Below are 16,331 nucleotides of genomic sequence, written 5' to 3'. Positions count from 1 at the left end.
AGTAGCAATCCAGGGTTTTTTCCATATAATATATATATCAATTAGACTTTGATGTGTAACTAACCACTCTAAAACTCAGTGACCTAAAGCAACCACCATTATTTAATTTATAATCCTGTGAGGCTGGGCTCAGCTGGGCTCCTTCATGTGTCTGTGATCAGTTGCTAGTCAGCTAGGTCACTCTGCCACTGGAAGTTGACCCCCGGTCCCCAGCGGTGGCAGGCTTATCCCCACTGTGCCATATATCTTTCATCATTCAGCAGGCTTCCCTGGGCTTCTTTTATTGGCAGCAGGTTGCAAAAGGGGACAAATCCTATGGCAGAAGCCTTTGTGTGCCCATGTTTGCTAACATCGCATTAGCCAAAGTAAGTTATAGGTAGAGCTCAGTCTCTGAGTGGGATGGCATTAATGTTACATGATAAAGGAAAATGAACACACAGAGAAGAATAATTGCTAGCCATTTTTATAGTCAATTTACTAAACTACCTGTTGTCCAAGCACCTTTGATGGTATAGTTCATTCTTATCCCACTGATCCATGTTATCTATCAAGTTGCCATATATGTGTGGTCTGTCTCTGGACTCTGTTCTTTTCCTATCCCAACACCAGTCCTACACTATCTTAATTTCTATATTTTTAAAATAAGTCTTTATTTTAGGACAAGTCCTTCTACTTCGTCCTTTTGAAACCATCTTATCTATTGTAATTAGTTTCCTATCACTGCTGTAAAAAATTACTACAAAATTAATGGCTTAAAACAACATAAATTTATTATTTTAACAGTTCTGTAGTTCAGAAATCTGAAATGGGGTTCACTGGGATAACAGCAAGGTGTTGGCAGGAGCACATTCCTTTCTGGAGGCTCTAGGAGAGAATTCATGCCTTTCTCCTTCTAGCTTCTAGAGGCCTCTCAAGTTCTTGACTCCATCTTCAAAGTGAGCAGTATCAGGCCAAGTCCTCATGCTGCCATCCCTTCTTCTGCCTCCCTCTTTCACTCCCAAGGATACTGGTGATTACATTAAGTTTACCGGGATAATCTCCCTATCTCAGAGTCAGCTAATTAGCACCTTAATTCCCCTTTGCCATGTAACCTAACATACTCACAGATTCTGGGGATTAGGATGTGAACATCTTTGCGGGGCCATTATTCCGCCTCTAGGTTTATTCTTAGCCTTTTTCTCTTTCGTACATATTATAGAATCAGTTTCTCGAATTCCATGAAATACTCATTGGAATTACATTGTTCGTAAATTAATATGGATAGAACAATATCTTTATACTGAGTCTATCTTGCCATGAGCATTATATATCTCTCCATTTATTTTACTCTTCCTTAATCTTTTAATTGAAATCTTTCCTTATGTTTATTTCTAAGTATCTTACTGTTTAGTTATTTGCATTTTCTAGTTTTGGGGGGCCAATGTATTAGAATGCAATTAATTTTCTTATGCTGGTCTTACATTTAACTACTGTATTTTCTTATTAATTATAATTTGCTTATAGATGCTCTTGGGTTTCTTTGTAGATAATCATATCATTAATGAAAGTTTTGTTTCTTCTTTTCCTATTATATCTTTTATACTTCTTTTTCTTTTTTTAATATTCCTAAATTTATTTCATTTTTATTTTTTAAAGGTTAGACTCCATTTATAGTTATTATAAAATATTGGCTATATTCCCTACGTTATACAATATATCCTTGTAGCTTACTTTATACATAATAGTTTGCACCTCTTAATGCCCCTTCCCTCTTCCCTCTCCCCACTGGTAACCACTAGTTTGTCCTCTACATCTCTGAGTTTTACTTCTTTTTTGTTATATTCACTAGTTTGTTGTATTTTTTAGATTCCACGTATAAGTTATATCACACAGTATTTGTCTTTCTCTGATTTATTTCACTTGACATAATACTCTCCAAGTCCATCCATGTTGTTGCAAATGGCAAAACTGCATTCTTTTATATGGCTGAATAGTATTCCATTGTGTGTGTGTATGTATGTGTGTATATACATACATACACACACACCACATCTTCTCTACCTGTTCATCTGTTGGACACTTAGGTTGCTTCCATATCTTAGCAACTGTAAATAGTGCTGCTGTGAACACTGGGGTGCTTGTATCTTTTTGAAATTAGCGTTTTTGGGTTTTTTAGATATATACCCAGGAGTGGAATTGCTGGGTCATGTGGTAGTTTTATTTTTTTAATTTTTTTATTTTTTGGTAGTTTTATTTTTATTTTTTTGAGGAACCTCCCTACTGTTTTCCACAGTGGCTATACCAATTAACATTCCCGCCAACAGTGTACAAGGATTCCCTTTCTCCACATCCTCACCACATTTGTTATTTGTGTTCTTTTTGATGATAGCCATTCTGACAGGTGTAAAGTGATATCTTATTATGGTTTTGATTTGCATTTTCCTGATGATTAGTGATGTTGAACATCTTTTCACGTGCCTGTTGGCCATCTACATTTCTTCTTTGGATATACTTCTTTTTCTTATCTTATTGCACTGGCTAAGACCTCCTGTACAATATAGATAAGAAGCGCTGATAAGTCACATTTTAATTTCCTTTAATTTATTAATGTGGTGAATTAAGTTCATACACTTTCTCATATTAAATGATCCATCATTCTTGTGATAAACCCAACTTGGTCATGATGATTTTCTTCTTAGACATTGCTTAGTTAGTTTGCTTTTTTTTTTTGCAGTACATGGGCCTCTCACTGTTGTGGCCTCTCCCGTTGCGGAGCACAGGCTCCGGACGCGCAGGCTCAGTGGCCATGGCTCACGGGCCCAGCCGCTCCGCGGCATGTGGGATCCTCCCGGACTGGGGCAAGAACCTGTGTGCCCTACGTTGGCAGGCAGTGTTTGCTATTATTTTTATTTAGGCTTTCTGCATTTGTGTTTAAGAGTGAGAGTCAACCATTATTTTCCTTTTTTTTTTTTTTTTTTTTTTTGCTGTACACGGGCCTCTCACTGTTGTGGCCTCTCCCATCACAGAGCACAGACTCCGGACGCGCAGACTTAGCGGCCGTGGCTCACGGGCCCAGCCACTCTGCGGCATGTGGGAACTTCCCGGACCGGGGCATGAACCCATGTCCCCTGCATCGACAGGCGGACTCTCAACGACTGCGCCACCAGGGAAGCCCATGTCTGTGAATTTGAATCCTAAACTCACATAAGGAAACCTTTGTTATAACTTCTCAGGGGATACGTTTTCCCCCCTTCAAAACCCAATATGAGATGTACAAGTTTCTATGTCAGATAGTTACTTTTGCTGGCAGTCAGATAGTTACTTTTGCTGGCATGTTTGTCTGACATATCATTATTGCATTGTTGCACTGGGTATTGCATTATTATTTGGATAATATCATTATTACCCAAAGTTTGTAGTTTACATTAAGATTCACTTAGTGTTATTTGTACATTTTGTGGGGTTTGACAAATGTATAATGAAATGTATCCCCCACTATAGTATCATACAGAATGGCTTCACTGCCCTAAAAATCCTCTGTGCTCCACCTGTTTAGCCCTCCCTTCTGAACTTTTTACTGTCTCCACAGTTTTGCCTTTTCCAGAATGTCATATAGTTGAAGTCACACATATATACCCTTTTCAGATTGGCTTCTTTCACTTAGTAAAATGCATCTAAGTTTCCTCCATGTCTTTTCATGGCTTAATAGCTCCTTTCTTCTTAGTGCTGAACAATATTCCATTGTTTGGATGGACCATGGTTTATCCATTCACTTACTCTCAGTTGCTTCCAAGTATTGGCACTTATGAATAAAGTGGGTGTAAACACTTGCGTGTGGGTTTTTGCATGGACATAAGTTTTCAACTCATTTGGGGAAATACAGGTGTATGGCTGCTGGATCACATGGTAAAAGAACTGTATGTTTAGGTTTTAAGGAACTACCAGTTTTTTTCCCAAAGTGGCTGTACCTTTGTATTCCCACCAGCAGTGAATGAGAGTTCATGTTGCTCCACATCCTTGCCAGCATTTGGTGTTGTCAGGGTTCTCAGTTCTCAGTTTGGGCCATTTATTAGGTGTTTAGTGGTATCTGTCATTGTTTTAACTTGCAGTTCCCTAATGATACATGATGTGAAGCATCTTTTCATATGCTTATTTGTTATCTATATATCTTCTTTGGTGAGGTGATTGTTCAGATCTTTTGCCTATTTTAAATTGATTTGTTTGTTTTCTTATTGTTAAATTTAAGAGAGCTTTTTTTTTTTTTTTTGCAGTACGCGGGCCTCTCACTGTTGTGGCCTCTCCTGTTGTGGAGCACAGGCTCCGGACGCGCAGGCTTAGCAGCCATGGCTCACGGGCCTAGCCACTCTGTGGCATGTGGGATCTTCCCGGACCGGGGCACGAACCCGTGTCCCCTGCAGCGGCAGGTGGACTCTCAACCACTGAACCACCAGGGAAGCCCTAAGAGATCTTTTTATATTTTGGGTAACCATCTTTTATCTTTTGCAGATATTTTCTCCTAGTCTGTGGCTTGTCTTATTCTCTTGACATTGTCTTACACAGAGCAGAAGTTGTTGTTTTTTTTGTTTTGTTTTGTTTTTAATTTGAGGTATAGTTGATTTACAATGTTGTGTTAATTTCTGGTGTACAGCAAAGTGATTCAGTTATACATATGTATACATTCTTTTTCAATATGGTTTATTACAAGATATTGAGTATAGTTTCCTGTGCTATACAGAAGGACCTTGTTGTTTATCTATTTTATATAGAGTAGTTTGTATCTGCTAATCCCAAACTCCTAATTTATCCCTCCCCTACCCCTTTTGGTATTCATAAGTTTGTTTTCTATTTCTGAGTCTGTTTCCTAAATAAGTTCATTTGTGTCATATTTTAGCTTCCACATACAAGTGATATCATATACTATTTGTCTTTCTCTGTCTGACTTACTTCACTTAGTATGATAATATATATATATATATATATATATATATATATGTTTGTATGTATGTATATATATGACATCTTCTTTATCCATTCATCTGTTGATGGACATTTAGGTTGCTTCCATGTTTGGCTGCTGTAAAAAGTGCTGCTATGAACATAGGAGTGCATGTATCTTTTTGAATTAGTGTTTTCTTTGGATCTATACCCAAGAATGGGATTGCTGGATCATATGGCAGCTCTGTTTTTAGTTTTTTGTGGAATCTCCATACTGTTCTCCATAGTGGCTGCACCCATTTACATTCCCACCCACAGTGTAGGAGGGTTCCCTTTTCTCCACACCCTCTCCGGCATTTATTTTTAGACTTTTTAATGATGGGCATTCTGACCAGTGTGAGGTGATACCTCACTGTAGTTTTGATTTGCATTTCTCTAATAATTAGCAATGTTGAGCATCTTTTCATGTGCCTGTTGGCCATCTATATGTCTTCTTTGGAGAAATGTCTATTTAGATCTTCTGCCCACTTTTTGATTGAGTTATTTGGGTTTTTTTGTTATTGAGTTGTATGAGCTGTTTGTATATTTTGGAAATTAAGCCCTTGTCAGTCGCATCATTTGCAAATACTTTCTCCCAGTCCATAGGTTGTCTTTTCATTTTGTTTATGGTTTCCTTTGCTGTACAAAAGCTTATGAGTTTGATTAGGTCCCGTTTATTGTTGCTTTTATTTCTATTGCCTTGGGAGACTGACCTAAGAAAACATTGGTATGATTCACGTCAGAGAATGTTTTGCCTATGTTCTCTTCTAGGAGTTTTGTGGTGTCATGTCTTATATTTAAGTCTTAAACACTTTTGAATTTATTTTTGTGTATGGTGTGAGGGTATGTTCTGACTTCATTGATTTACACGCGGCTGTCCAGCTTTCTTAACACCACTTGCTGAAGAGACTGACTTTTCTCCATTGTAAATTCTTGCCTCCTTTATCGAAGATTAATTGACCATAGATGTGAAACTGCACACCTCAGATTGGGACTCGAACCCAGCCAAAACCCAAATTGGGACTTGAACCCACTCTCTTTTAATTGCGATCACACACCTGGTCCCAGGACTTAAGCTTATGTCTCATTGCAGAAAGAATTCACTGAGAGACTTTCAGTGGAAGTGATAGGTAAGAAATGGATTTATTTAGAGAGATACACATTCCATAGACAGAATACGGTCCATCTCAAAAGGCAAGAATGGCCCTGGGAGAAACACACTACACAAAGTGTGGGCCATCTCAGAAGGCAAGAGACCCCAAAATATGGGGTGGTTAGTTTTTATGGGATGGGTAATTTCATAGGCTAGCAAGTGGAAGGATTACTCCAACTATTTTGGAGAAGGAGTGGGGATTTCCAGGAATTGAGCAACTGCCCACTTTTTGACCTTATATGGTTAACCTTGGAACTGTCATGGTGCTGGTGGGTGTGTCATTTAGCTTATGCTAATGTATACAGTGAACATATAATTAGGCTCAAGGTCCCCTGGAAGTGGAATCTTCCTCCATCTTGGACCTAGTTGGTTCTAACCGGTTTATTTTTTATCCAATAGCTATATCATTCTTTTACAGGTTGTACCCTGCCCCCTTCCCTCCTGTTTCAGGTGTGTGAGTTTATTTCTGGGCACAGGGCAGAGGTTTTTAATTTTAATGAAGTCCAGCTTATCATTTATTTCTTTCATGGATCATGCCTTTGGTGTTGTATCTAAGAAGTCATCACCATACTCGAGGTTATCTAGGTTCTCTCCCATGTTATCTCTAGGAGTTTTGTAGTTTTACACTTTACATTTAGGTCTGTGATCCATTTTGAGTTAATTTTTGTGAAGGGTGTATGTGATGAAATTTATAATAACAAATATATGTTTAGTATTCATCCCCATTTCTATCACAGCGCTCCTAAAACCCTTGGAATTTCCGAAGTGATAAGGGCAATATGTGTCTTTTGATATTCATAACAAGCCCCTTTCAACCACACCTGAGTTTATGTTAATGTGTTAAATTTTGGAAAGCCCCTAAGTATGGGGTCTGATTGCCGGGGTAATCAACTATGTGATTGAAGGGTTGTAATTTAGCCCCTGACCTCCTGGGAGAGGGGAGGGGATGGAGTTTGAGTTCAGTCACCAATGGCCAGTGATTTAATCAAGGATACCCCAAAAGACAGGGTTCAGAGAGCTTCTGGGTTGGTGAACATTTGGAGATACAGGGAGAGGGCACCCCTTCCCATATACCTTGCCCCTATATACCTCTTCATCTGGCTTTTTTATCTGTATCTTTTATCATGTCCTTTATAATTAACTGTTAATGTAAATAAATGTTTCTGAGTTCTGTGAGTTGCTCTAGCAAATTACCAAACAGGAGGAGGGTGTTGTGGGAATCTCTATAACTAGTCAGTCAGAAGCACAGATAACCTGGATTTGCAATTATCATTTAAAGTGGGGAAGGAGTGAGCCCTTAGGCTGTGGGATCTGACACTACCTTTAAGTAGATAGTGTCAGAACTGAGTTAATTGTTTGGTGGTATTGGACAAAACACATAGGGGGTAAGAGCTCTGTCTAGACTGATTTTCTTGCATGTAATGTCTACTTGTTCCAGCAATATTTGTTGAAAAGACTGTCTTTGCTTCAGTGTATTGCCTTTGCTCCTGTCAGAGATCAGTTGACTGTATTTATGTAGATCTGTTTCTGTGCTCTCTGTTTTATTTTTTTATTGATGTCTTTGTTTATTCTTTTGCCAATACCACACTGACTTGATTACTGTAGTTTTATAGTAAGTCTTGAAGTTGGATAGTGTCAGTTCTCAGACTTTGTTCTTCTCCTTCAATAGTGTATTGGCTATTCTGGGTCTTTCGTTTCTCCATATAAACTTTTGAATCAGTTTATCTATATCCACAAAATAACTTGCTGGGATTTTATTTGGGATTGGATTCAATCTGTAGATCAAGTAGGGAAGAACTGACATCTTGACGATATTGATTCTTCCTCTCCATGAACATGGAATCCTTTCATTTCATTCTTCAGAGTTTGGTGATTTCTCTTATAGATCTCTTACATATTTCATTAGATTTATACCTAAGTATTTCATTTTTGGGGTGCTAATGTAAATGGTATTGTGTTTTTCATTTCAAATTCTACTTGTTAATTGCTGGTATATAGAAAAGCAATTGACTTTTTAAAAAGAATATTTATTTATTTTATTTTTGGCTGCATCGGGTCTTAGTTGCAGCATGTGGGATCTTTTGTTGTGGTTCATGGGCTTCTCTCTAGTTGTGGCACATGGGCTGCAGAGCACGTGGTCTCTGTCGTTGTGGTGCACGGGCTCCAGAGCACATGGGTTCTGTAGTTGCAGCACGTGGGCTCACTAGTTGTGGTGTGTGGACTCAGTAGTTGTGGCGTGTGGGCTTAGTTGCCCTGTGGCATGTGGGATCCCAGTTCCCCGACCAGGGATCGAACCCACATCCCCTGCATTGGATCCCTGCATCCTCTTAACCACTGGACCACCAGGGAAGTCCCTAGGAAAGCAATAGACTTTTGTATATTAACATTTTATCCTGTAACCTTGCTATAATCACTTATTAGTTCCAGGAGGGTTTATTTTTATCAGTTCTTTCAGATTTTCTACGTAGATAATCATGTCATCTGCAAAGAAAGACAGGTTTATATCTTCTTTCTCAATCTGTATGTCTTTTATTTCCTTTAATTGTCTTATTGCATTAGCTAGAATTTCTAGTACAATGTTGAAAAAGAATGGCAAGAGGGAGCATCCTTGTTTTATACCTGATCTTAGAAGGAAAACTTAGTTTTTCTCACCATTAAGTATGATGCTAACTGTAGGGTTTTTGGTAGATGCTCTTGATCATGTTGAGGAAGGTCCCCCCTCTATTCCTAGTTTACTGAGAGTTTTTATCATGAAGGGTTTTGGATTTTATCAAATGCTTTTTCTTTTTTTTAAATTTAATTTAATTAATTTATTTTTTATACAGCAGATTCTTATTAGTTATCTATTTTATACATATTAGTGCATTCAAATGCTTTTTCTGCATCCAATTTTTCTTTTTTAGTCCATTGTGATGGATTACACGAACTTATTTTCAAATGTTGAATCAGCCTAGCATGCCTGGAATAAATCTCATTTGGTCATGGTGTATAATCCTTTTTATAAATTATTGGATTGGATTTGCTAATATTTTGTTGAGGATTTTTGCAGTTTTATTTTCTTGTAATGTCTTTGTCTGGTTTTTGCATTAGGGTAATGCCAGCCTCATAGAATGAGTTTGGAAGTACAGTTGATCCTTGAACAACACGGGTTTAAATTGCATGAGTCCACTTATACGTGGATTTTTTTTTTCAATAAATACTACAGTACCACACAATCTGCAGTTGGTTGCATCCTCAGATGTGGAACCTTGTGTACTGAGGGCCGGCTCTGGGACTGGAGCATCCGTGGATTTAGTATCTGCAGCAGATCCTGGAACCATGGATACCAAGGGATGACTGTATGCTCTCTGATTCTGTCTTCTAGAAGAGATTGTTAAGAATTAGTATAATTTCTTCCTTAAGTGTTTGGTAGAATTTACCAGTGAACCTATCTGGGCCTGTTTTACATGTTTTGGAAGGCCTGCTGTTGGACAGGGCTGGGTCCCAGGGTGGCTGGCTGTGTGGCCCTGGGGGATACAGGGCTGGTGCCCATCTGCTGATGGGCAGCTAAGCCCCCAGCACTAATAGGGTAGAGGGAGGACTCCGGAATGGTGCTTGCTAGCACTAGTGTCCTCGTGGTAGAACAAGTACCTCAAAATGGCTGCCATCAGTATCTATGTGCCCTGGGGGACCCCATTTGCCTCTTGCCTCTCTAGGACTCTCTAAGATCAGCAAGTGGGTCTGACCCAGGGTCCTTTCAAATTATGCCTCTGCCCTGGGTCTAGGAGCCTGTGAGATTTTGCTTGTGCCCTTTAAGAGAAGAGTCTGTATTTCCTTCAGCCCTCTGGCTCTCCCCTATGCAATCCGTACTGACTTTCAAAGCAAAACTTTCTGTGGACTCTATCTTCTCTATGCAGGACCCCTGGGCTGGAGCCCAGTGTAGGACTCAGACCCTTCACTCCTTGGGGAGAACCTCCACAATTGTAATTACCCTCCAGTTTGTGGGTGTTGACTAAACTGCATCTTTGCCCCTCCTACCAGTTTCCTGTGGCTCCTTCTTTATATCTTTAGTTGTAGAAAATCTTTTCTGCTAGCCTTCAGCTTGTTCTCATATAGTTGTTTTGTAAATAGGTGTAATTTTGGTGTACCCAAATGGGAGGAGGTGAGCTCAGAGCCTTCCTACTCTACCACCTTGGTCACACCAAAGCTTAGATTATTGATATTAGATCTCTTTTCCTTCCTAATATATGTATTCAATACTGTTCAAAATATCCCTCTCTACACTCCTATCACTGCATCTCACAAGTTTTCATAAGTTGTATTTTCATTTAGTTCAAAATATTTTAAAATTTATCTTGAGATTTCCTCTTTGACCCATGTGTTATCATAGAGGCAAGTTGTTCAGTCTCCAAGTATTTGAGGATTTCCCAGTTATCTTTCTGTTATTGATTTCTAGTTTAATTCCATTGCAGTTTGAATGCAGACATTGCATGATTTCTGTTCTTTAGAATTTGTTAAGGTATGTTTTATGGCCCATAATGTTTTCTGTCTTGATGAATACGGGATATTTCATGCAAGCTTGAGAAGAATGTGTATTCTGGTGTTATTGGATGAAGTAGTCTATAATTATATCCAATTATTTTTTTGAATTTTTGAAATTTATTTATTTTTTTATACAGCAGTTTCTTATTAGTTATCCATTTTATACATATTAGTGTATACATGTCAAGCCCTGAGCTGTTTATATATTTTGGAGATTAATCCTTTGTCCGCTGAGTCATTTGCATATATTTTCTCCCACTCTGAGGGTTGTCTTTTTGTCTTGTTTGTAGTTTCCTTTGCTTTGCAAAAGCTCTTAAGTTTCATAAGGTCCCATTTAATTTTGTTTTTATTTCCATTACTCTAGGAGGTGGATCAAAAAAGATCTTGCTGTGATTTATGTCAAAGAGTGTTCTTCCTATGTTTTCCTCTAAGAGTTTTATAGTGTCTCGTCTTACATTTAGGTCTCTAATCCATTTTGAGTTTATTTTTGTGTATGGTGTTAGGGAGTGTTCCAATTTCATTCTTTTACATGTAGGTGTGTCCAGTTTTCCCAGCACCACTTATTGAATAGACTGTCTTTTCTCCATTGTATATCCTTGCCTCTTCTGTCATAGATTAGTTGACTGTATGTGCGTGGGTTTATCTCTGGGCTTTCTATCCAGTTCCATTGATCTATATTTCTGTTTTTGTGCCAGTACCATATTGTCTTGATTACTGTAGCTTTGTGGTATAGTCTGAAGTCAGGGAGTCTGATTCCTCCAGCTCCGTTTTTTTCCCTCAAGACTGCTTTGGCTATTCGGGGTCTTTTGTGTCTCCATACAAATTTTAAGATTTTTTGTTCCAGTTCTGTAAAAAATGCCATTAGTAATTTGATAGGGATTGCATTGACTCTGTAGATTGCTTTGGGTACTATAGTCATTTTCACAATATTGATTCTTCCAATCCAAGAACATGGTATATCTCTCCATCTGTTCATGTCATCTTTGATTTCTTTCATCAGTGTCTTATAATTTTCTGAGTGCAGGTCTTTTACCTTCTTAGGTAGATTTATTCCTAGGTATTTTGTTCTATTTGTTGCGATGATGAATGGAATTGTTTCCTTAATTTCTCTTTTTGATCTTTTGTTGTTAGTGTGTAGGAATGCAAGAGATTTCTGTGCACTAATTTTGTATCCTTCAACTTTACCAAATTCATTGATTAGCTCTAATAGTTTTCTGGTGACATCTGTAGGATTCTCTATGTATAGTATCATGTCATCTGCAAACAGTGACAGTTTTACTTCTTCTTTTCCAATTTGTATTCCTTTTATTTCTTTTTCTTCTCTGATTGCTGTGGCTAGGACTTCCAAAACTATGTTGAATAATAGTGGCGAGAGTGGACATCCTTGTCTTGTTCCTGATCTTAGAGAAAATGCTTTCAGTTTTTCACCACTGAGAATGATGTTTGCTGTGGGTTTGTTGTATATGGCCTTTATTATGTTGAGGTAGGTTCCCTCTATGCCCACTTTCTGGAGAGTTTTTTTTATCATAAATGGGTGTTGCATTTTGTCAGAAGATTTTTCTGCGTCTATTGAGATGATCATGTGGGTTTTATTCTTCACTTTTGTGGGGGGGCATTAAAGGTCACCAGGCTTTTTATTGCCATTAAAGCAGACTCGGACAGGATGGTCCCAGCCTCGAGAGGGGACAGCCTGGCGGTCATGGGAACACTCATCACAGAAGCCCTGTCTGCAGGCCCAGCAGTGGTACTTGGAAAGCTTGACGCTGAACTCCTTCTGGCAGTTGTGGTAGTGCAGGATCTCATGGTCTGGTACCCAGTACACCGGCCTGGCCGCATCCTTCACCCAACCTAGTAGTATGTCATTGGCCGTCACCACGGCTCCCAAAGTGTTCTGCACGGACTTGCCCACCTTCCAAGCAATCAGCATCCCACCCTCACTGAGGTACCCTGTGCCTCGGTGACATCTAACTGAGAATTCCTGGCTTCATAGCAGTTGTCACACACCCTCACGGGTGCAGGGCCCCAGCCCCACTCCGGCACTGGCCGGGTCATGGGTGAACAGCTGTCACAGAAGCCCTCCCCCCAGGCCCGGCAGTGATGCTTGATGTCATTATCTTTAAAGGATGTAGCACACTTGTTGCAGCTCAGGATCTGGGAGTTGGGCCTCCAGTAGGCAGAGGCGATCTGGTATGTCAGCCAGGACGTCACAACCTTGGTGGGCCCAAGGCTAAGCTCAGACACCGACTGAGCCATGAAGTTCATCCCATCCAAGAGGCGCAGGGCAGCATTGTTGTTGTCCTTCAGAAATCCATTAGTTCCAGGCCACACATGCACAATCTCTGTCTGCACCACTGTGTCCACAGGATATTGGTTCCCAAACCAGTACTGCCGGCTACAGTAGACCACGCCGCAATTGGGACATTCGATTACGTACCCAGACCAGGCATATTTTGCGAGACCCATCCAGGGGGAGTCGGTTGAAGCAGCCGTCTTGGGCACCACGCTGACTTCATTGCCTCTCTCGTAGCAGGCCTTGCAGGTAAAAACCCGGTTGTCATACTGGTGAGAGTATCTGCAGCGGCTTTTGGCTTCATGAGGTACTCCTTCTTTCCCGTGATTCATGCTGTTCTTACATCCAGCCCCACAGCTGAGGCACAGGACGGAGCAGGTGAAGTACTCATCTGGAAAAAGGGAGCTGTGTGCCATCTCATCATCGGGGATCTCACCGCTGAAGTGGTCGCTGAGGGCCTTCAGAGCTTTGAAGATGATCCCCGGGTGCCGGGGAGAACGGGTGGTGTTATTCTCTAGTTGTTGCTCCAAAGCACGTCGAAGACCAGAAAAGTCTGTGGGAGGATTGTATGTCCTCGTTCCCTTGTAACGAATAGAACTGGAGGCTTCAGGGAAGCAGCCCAGCTTCCGGAACCGGTCCTGGATGAGCTTCTCGGGCACCTCGGAGGAGTGATCAGAGCCCAGCAGCTGAGTGTGCACAGTCTCGTGGAAAACGATAACAGCAGGGCCCAGGGTGGACAGGGGGACATCCAGGCCACAGTGGGCAGTGGTAGCCTTGAGCTGCTTGGTGAAGTGCTTCAGATAAGCTTCTGAGGCGTCCCCAAGGAACTTGAAGAGGTCATTGTGCAGTCGGTCTGCATGAGTTCGATAGATGACGAGGTCTAATGGCCAGAACCTTAAGCAGTACCCGTGTTCTCTGGCTTATATTCACTGTAGCCCCCAAGAGCCCTTCTGTGTCTATCACTGCTACTTTGTGGACTGGGTCATATGCCGCCCACACTCCAACAGTGCAGGACTCTTGGGCAGGGGAGGTTTTGAAGACTTCCCGGCCACAAAAGAAAGTGTGGTTGAGGGTATGAGACTTCTCATCCCCAGTATTTCCAAAAATGGAAACCACTTTCAGATGCTGATAGGGTTTGCAGTCCAATTTCCTAATAAAGTCCTCTTAATTCGTTACCTGAATTTTTTCATTCTCATCTACTAGGAGGAAACTCACAACCTTCTCAGTCATCTTCTTCCTCTTGGTGTCCTCATCCATCCCTTCTTCCTCCAGCACCTGGACCTTAGCCACATGGTACACAGTAACAGGGTGCCTCCTTTTGTTACCCCCAGAATGAGTCCTCTCTGGCACTCCAGGAACAAGTTGATTTTACAGGTCTGGCACCTCACGTCTGCTGTCTGCTTCATACCTGGAGAACGCCCACTGGGGCCCTTGCAGGGGTCACAGTAAGGGAACGTGGCCAGATTTGAGTCTGATCTGCTCATGGTTTCTCAGGCACTCCTGCCGCTGGAGCTTCTCCTCATAGCGGAGACACTGCAGGCTGCAGCACTCATCACACTCGGAGACGCCTTCATCAGTCCCGCTGCAGGTGTAACTCTCCTGGCACAACAGCCCAGGCTTCAGACCTTTCTCTGCTGGGGACGTCTGCGCACTCATATTCAGACCGGGAAGGAAAGCATCTACAATATAACAGTACCTGGGCTTTCCCCAGAAGTGAAGACAAAGGCATTGAGTCTGAAGACTGAGCACAGCCTCCACAGGGTTCTGAACACCCTTAAAAAAATGTTTTTAAAAAAACATTCGATGTCCTATCAGAATTCTTCACACATTTACAAACGTTCGGATGTTTAATTTTCTGCTGCCAAGCCTCCTGGATCAGCAGCAATGTTGACTTGGCTTGATAGTTTCATCCTCCATAAAGTGCAGGCAAATATATGGTTAAAATTAACTTGAGAGGGTCTGTTATGGCTATCTGAGAGAGATCTGATGGGTTCACTGAGGTGGGCGCATGCATGGGGCCTCAGACACAAGGTTTTGGTAATGAAAGAGAGTGGTCAGGAACTTTTCAATATTATCCAGCTTAAGTCAGTATTTCAGAGGATACCTCGACGCCTCTCTCCAGCCGGGGATTCCTCACCCTTCCTTCTTTCCGGACAACACCACCACAACCCAAGGGGCAGCAGCAAGGTCTAAGAACAAAGAAGGGCACCCCAAATCCCCCCACGCTGGCAGAGGCCAGAGCCGCATCCATTGTTTATACCACCCCCACCGCCCCCGCCCCCCCCTTCCTTCCGGGGGGCAGAGGGAGCTCCAGGGCTATCACTCGTCCGGTGCAGGGCTATGCCCTTCCCTCCCCGACCGCAGCATCCCGGGAACCCTACCAAGAAGCAGCTCTGCTGTGGCGAGGAAGCGTCAGGGGATCCCGGGGCCCCGGTGGAGGTGTGGGCTGTTCCTCAGGGCACCAGTGGATCTATCCTCATCTCCATTTCCATCCCCCTTCTCCTTCACTGCCTCCTGAGGTTCCTCCTCTCCTGTTGTCAGTTAGGATCAGCTGATGCGAGTGAAATTCTCCCTGCTCCCAATTTGTTAATATGGTGTATCACACTGATTGATTTGTGTATATTGATACGCAATATAAATATTTTGCATCCCTGGGATAAATCCCACTTGATCATGGTGTATGATCCTTTTAATGTGTTGTTGGATTCTGTTTGCTAGTATTTTGTTGAGGAATTTTGCATCTATATTCATCAGTGATATTGGTCTGTAATTTTCTTTTTTTGTAGTATCTTTGTCTGGTTTTGGTATCAGGGTGATGGTGGCCTCATAGAATGAGTTTGGGAAGAGTTTGAGAAGGATAGGTGTTAGCTCTTCTCTAAATGTTTGGTAGAATTCACCTGTGAAGCCATCTGGTCCTGGACTTTTGTTTGTTGGAAGATTTTTAATCACAGTTTCAATTTCATCACTTGTGATTTGTCTGTTCATATTTTCTGTTTCTTTCTGGTTAAGTCTTGGAAGCTTATACCTTTCTAAGACTTTGTCCATTTCTTCCAGGTTGTCCATTTTATTGGCATACAGTTGCTTGTAGTAGTCTCTTAGGATGCTTTGTATTTCTGTGGCGTCTGTTGTAACTTCTCCTTTTTCATTTCTGATTTTATTGATTTGAGTCCTCTCCCTCTTTCAGTCTGTATGTGTCCCTAGGTCTGAAGTAGGTTTCTTGTAGACAGCATATATATGGGTCTTGTTTTTGTATCCATTCAGCGAGCCTGTGTCTTTTGGTTGGCACATTTAATCCATTCACTTTTAATGTAATTATCGATATGTACGTTCCTATTACCATTTTCTTAATTGTTATGGGTTTGTTTTTGTAGGTCCTTTTCTTCTCTTGTGTTTCCCACTTAGAGAAGTTCCTTT

At 41.2% G+C, this 16,331-nt stretch overlaps 2 protein-coding genes across 5 annotated transcripts in view; one reads left to right on the top strand and one right to left on the bottom strand.

Annotated features, from left to right (window-relative positions):
- BTD (biotinidase) overlaps positions 1 to 16,331 on the top strand; it is a 47,091-nt gene that overhangs the window by 5,153 nt on the left and 25,607 nt on the right. The gene's annotated exons all lie outside the window — the stretch shown is intronic.
- Positions 12,243 to 14,573, bottom strand: LOC112401397 (zinc finger FYVE domain-containing protein 1-like). Its single transcript, XM_024747639.1, is given in 6 exon segments — positions 12,243 to 12,566; positions 12,569 to 13,019; positions 13,062 to 13,799; positions 13,801 to 14,260; positions 14,263 to 14,368; positions 14,370 to 14,573. Coding segments are annotated over 6 exon segments (2,283 nt in total).

Source organism: Neophocaena asiaeorientalis, unplaced genomic scaffold (assembly GCF_003031525.2).
Source record: "Neophocaena asiaeorientalis asiaeorientalis breed wild unplaced genomic scaffold, Neophocaena_asiaeorientalis_V1.1 scaffold33, whole genome shotgun sequence".
Lineage (NCBI taxonomy): Eukaryota > Metazoa > Chordata > Mammalia > Artiodactyla > Phocoenidae > Neophocaena > Neophocaena asiaeorientalis.
Note: the sequence above shows the minus strand (reverse complement) of the source record. Positions and strands in the feature narration are given on the sequence as shown.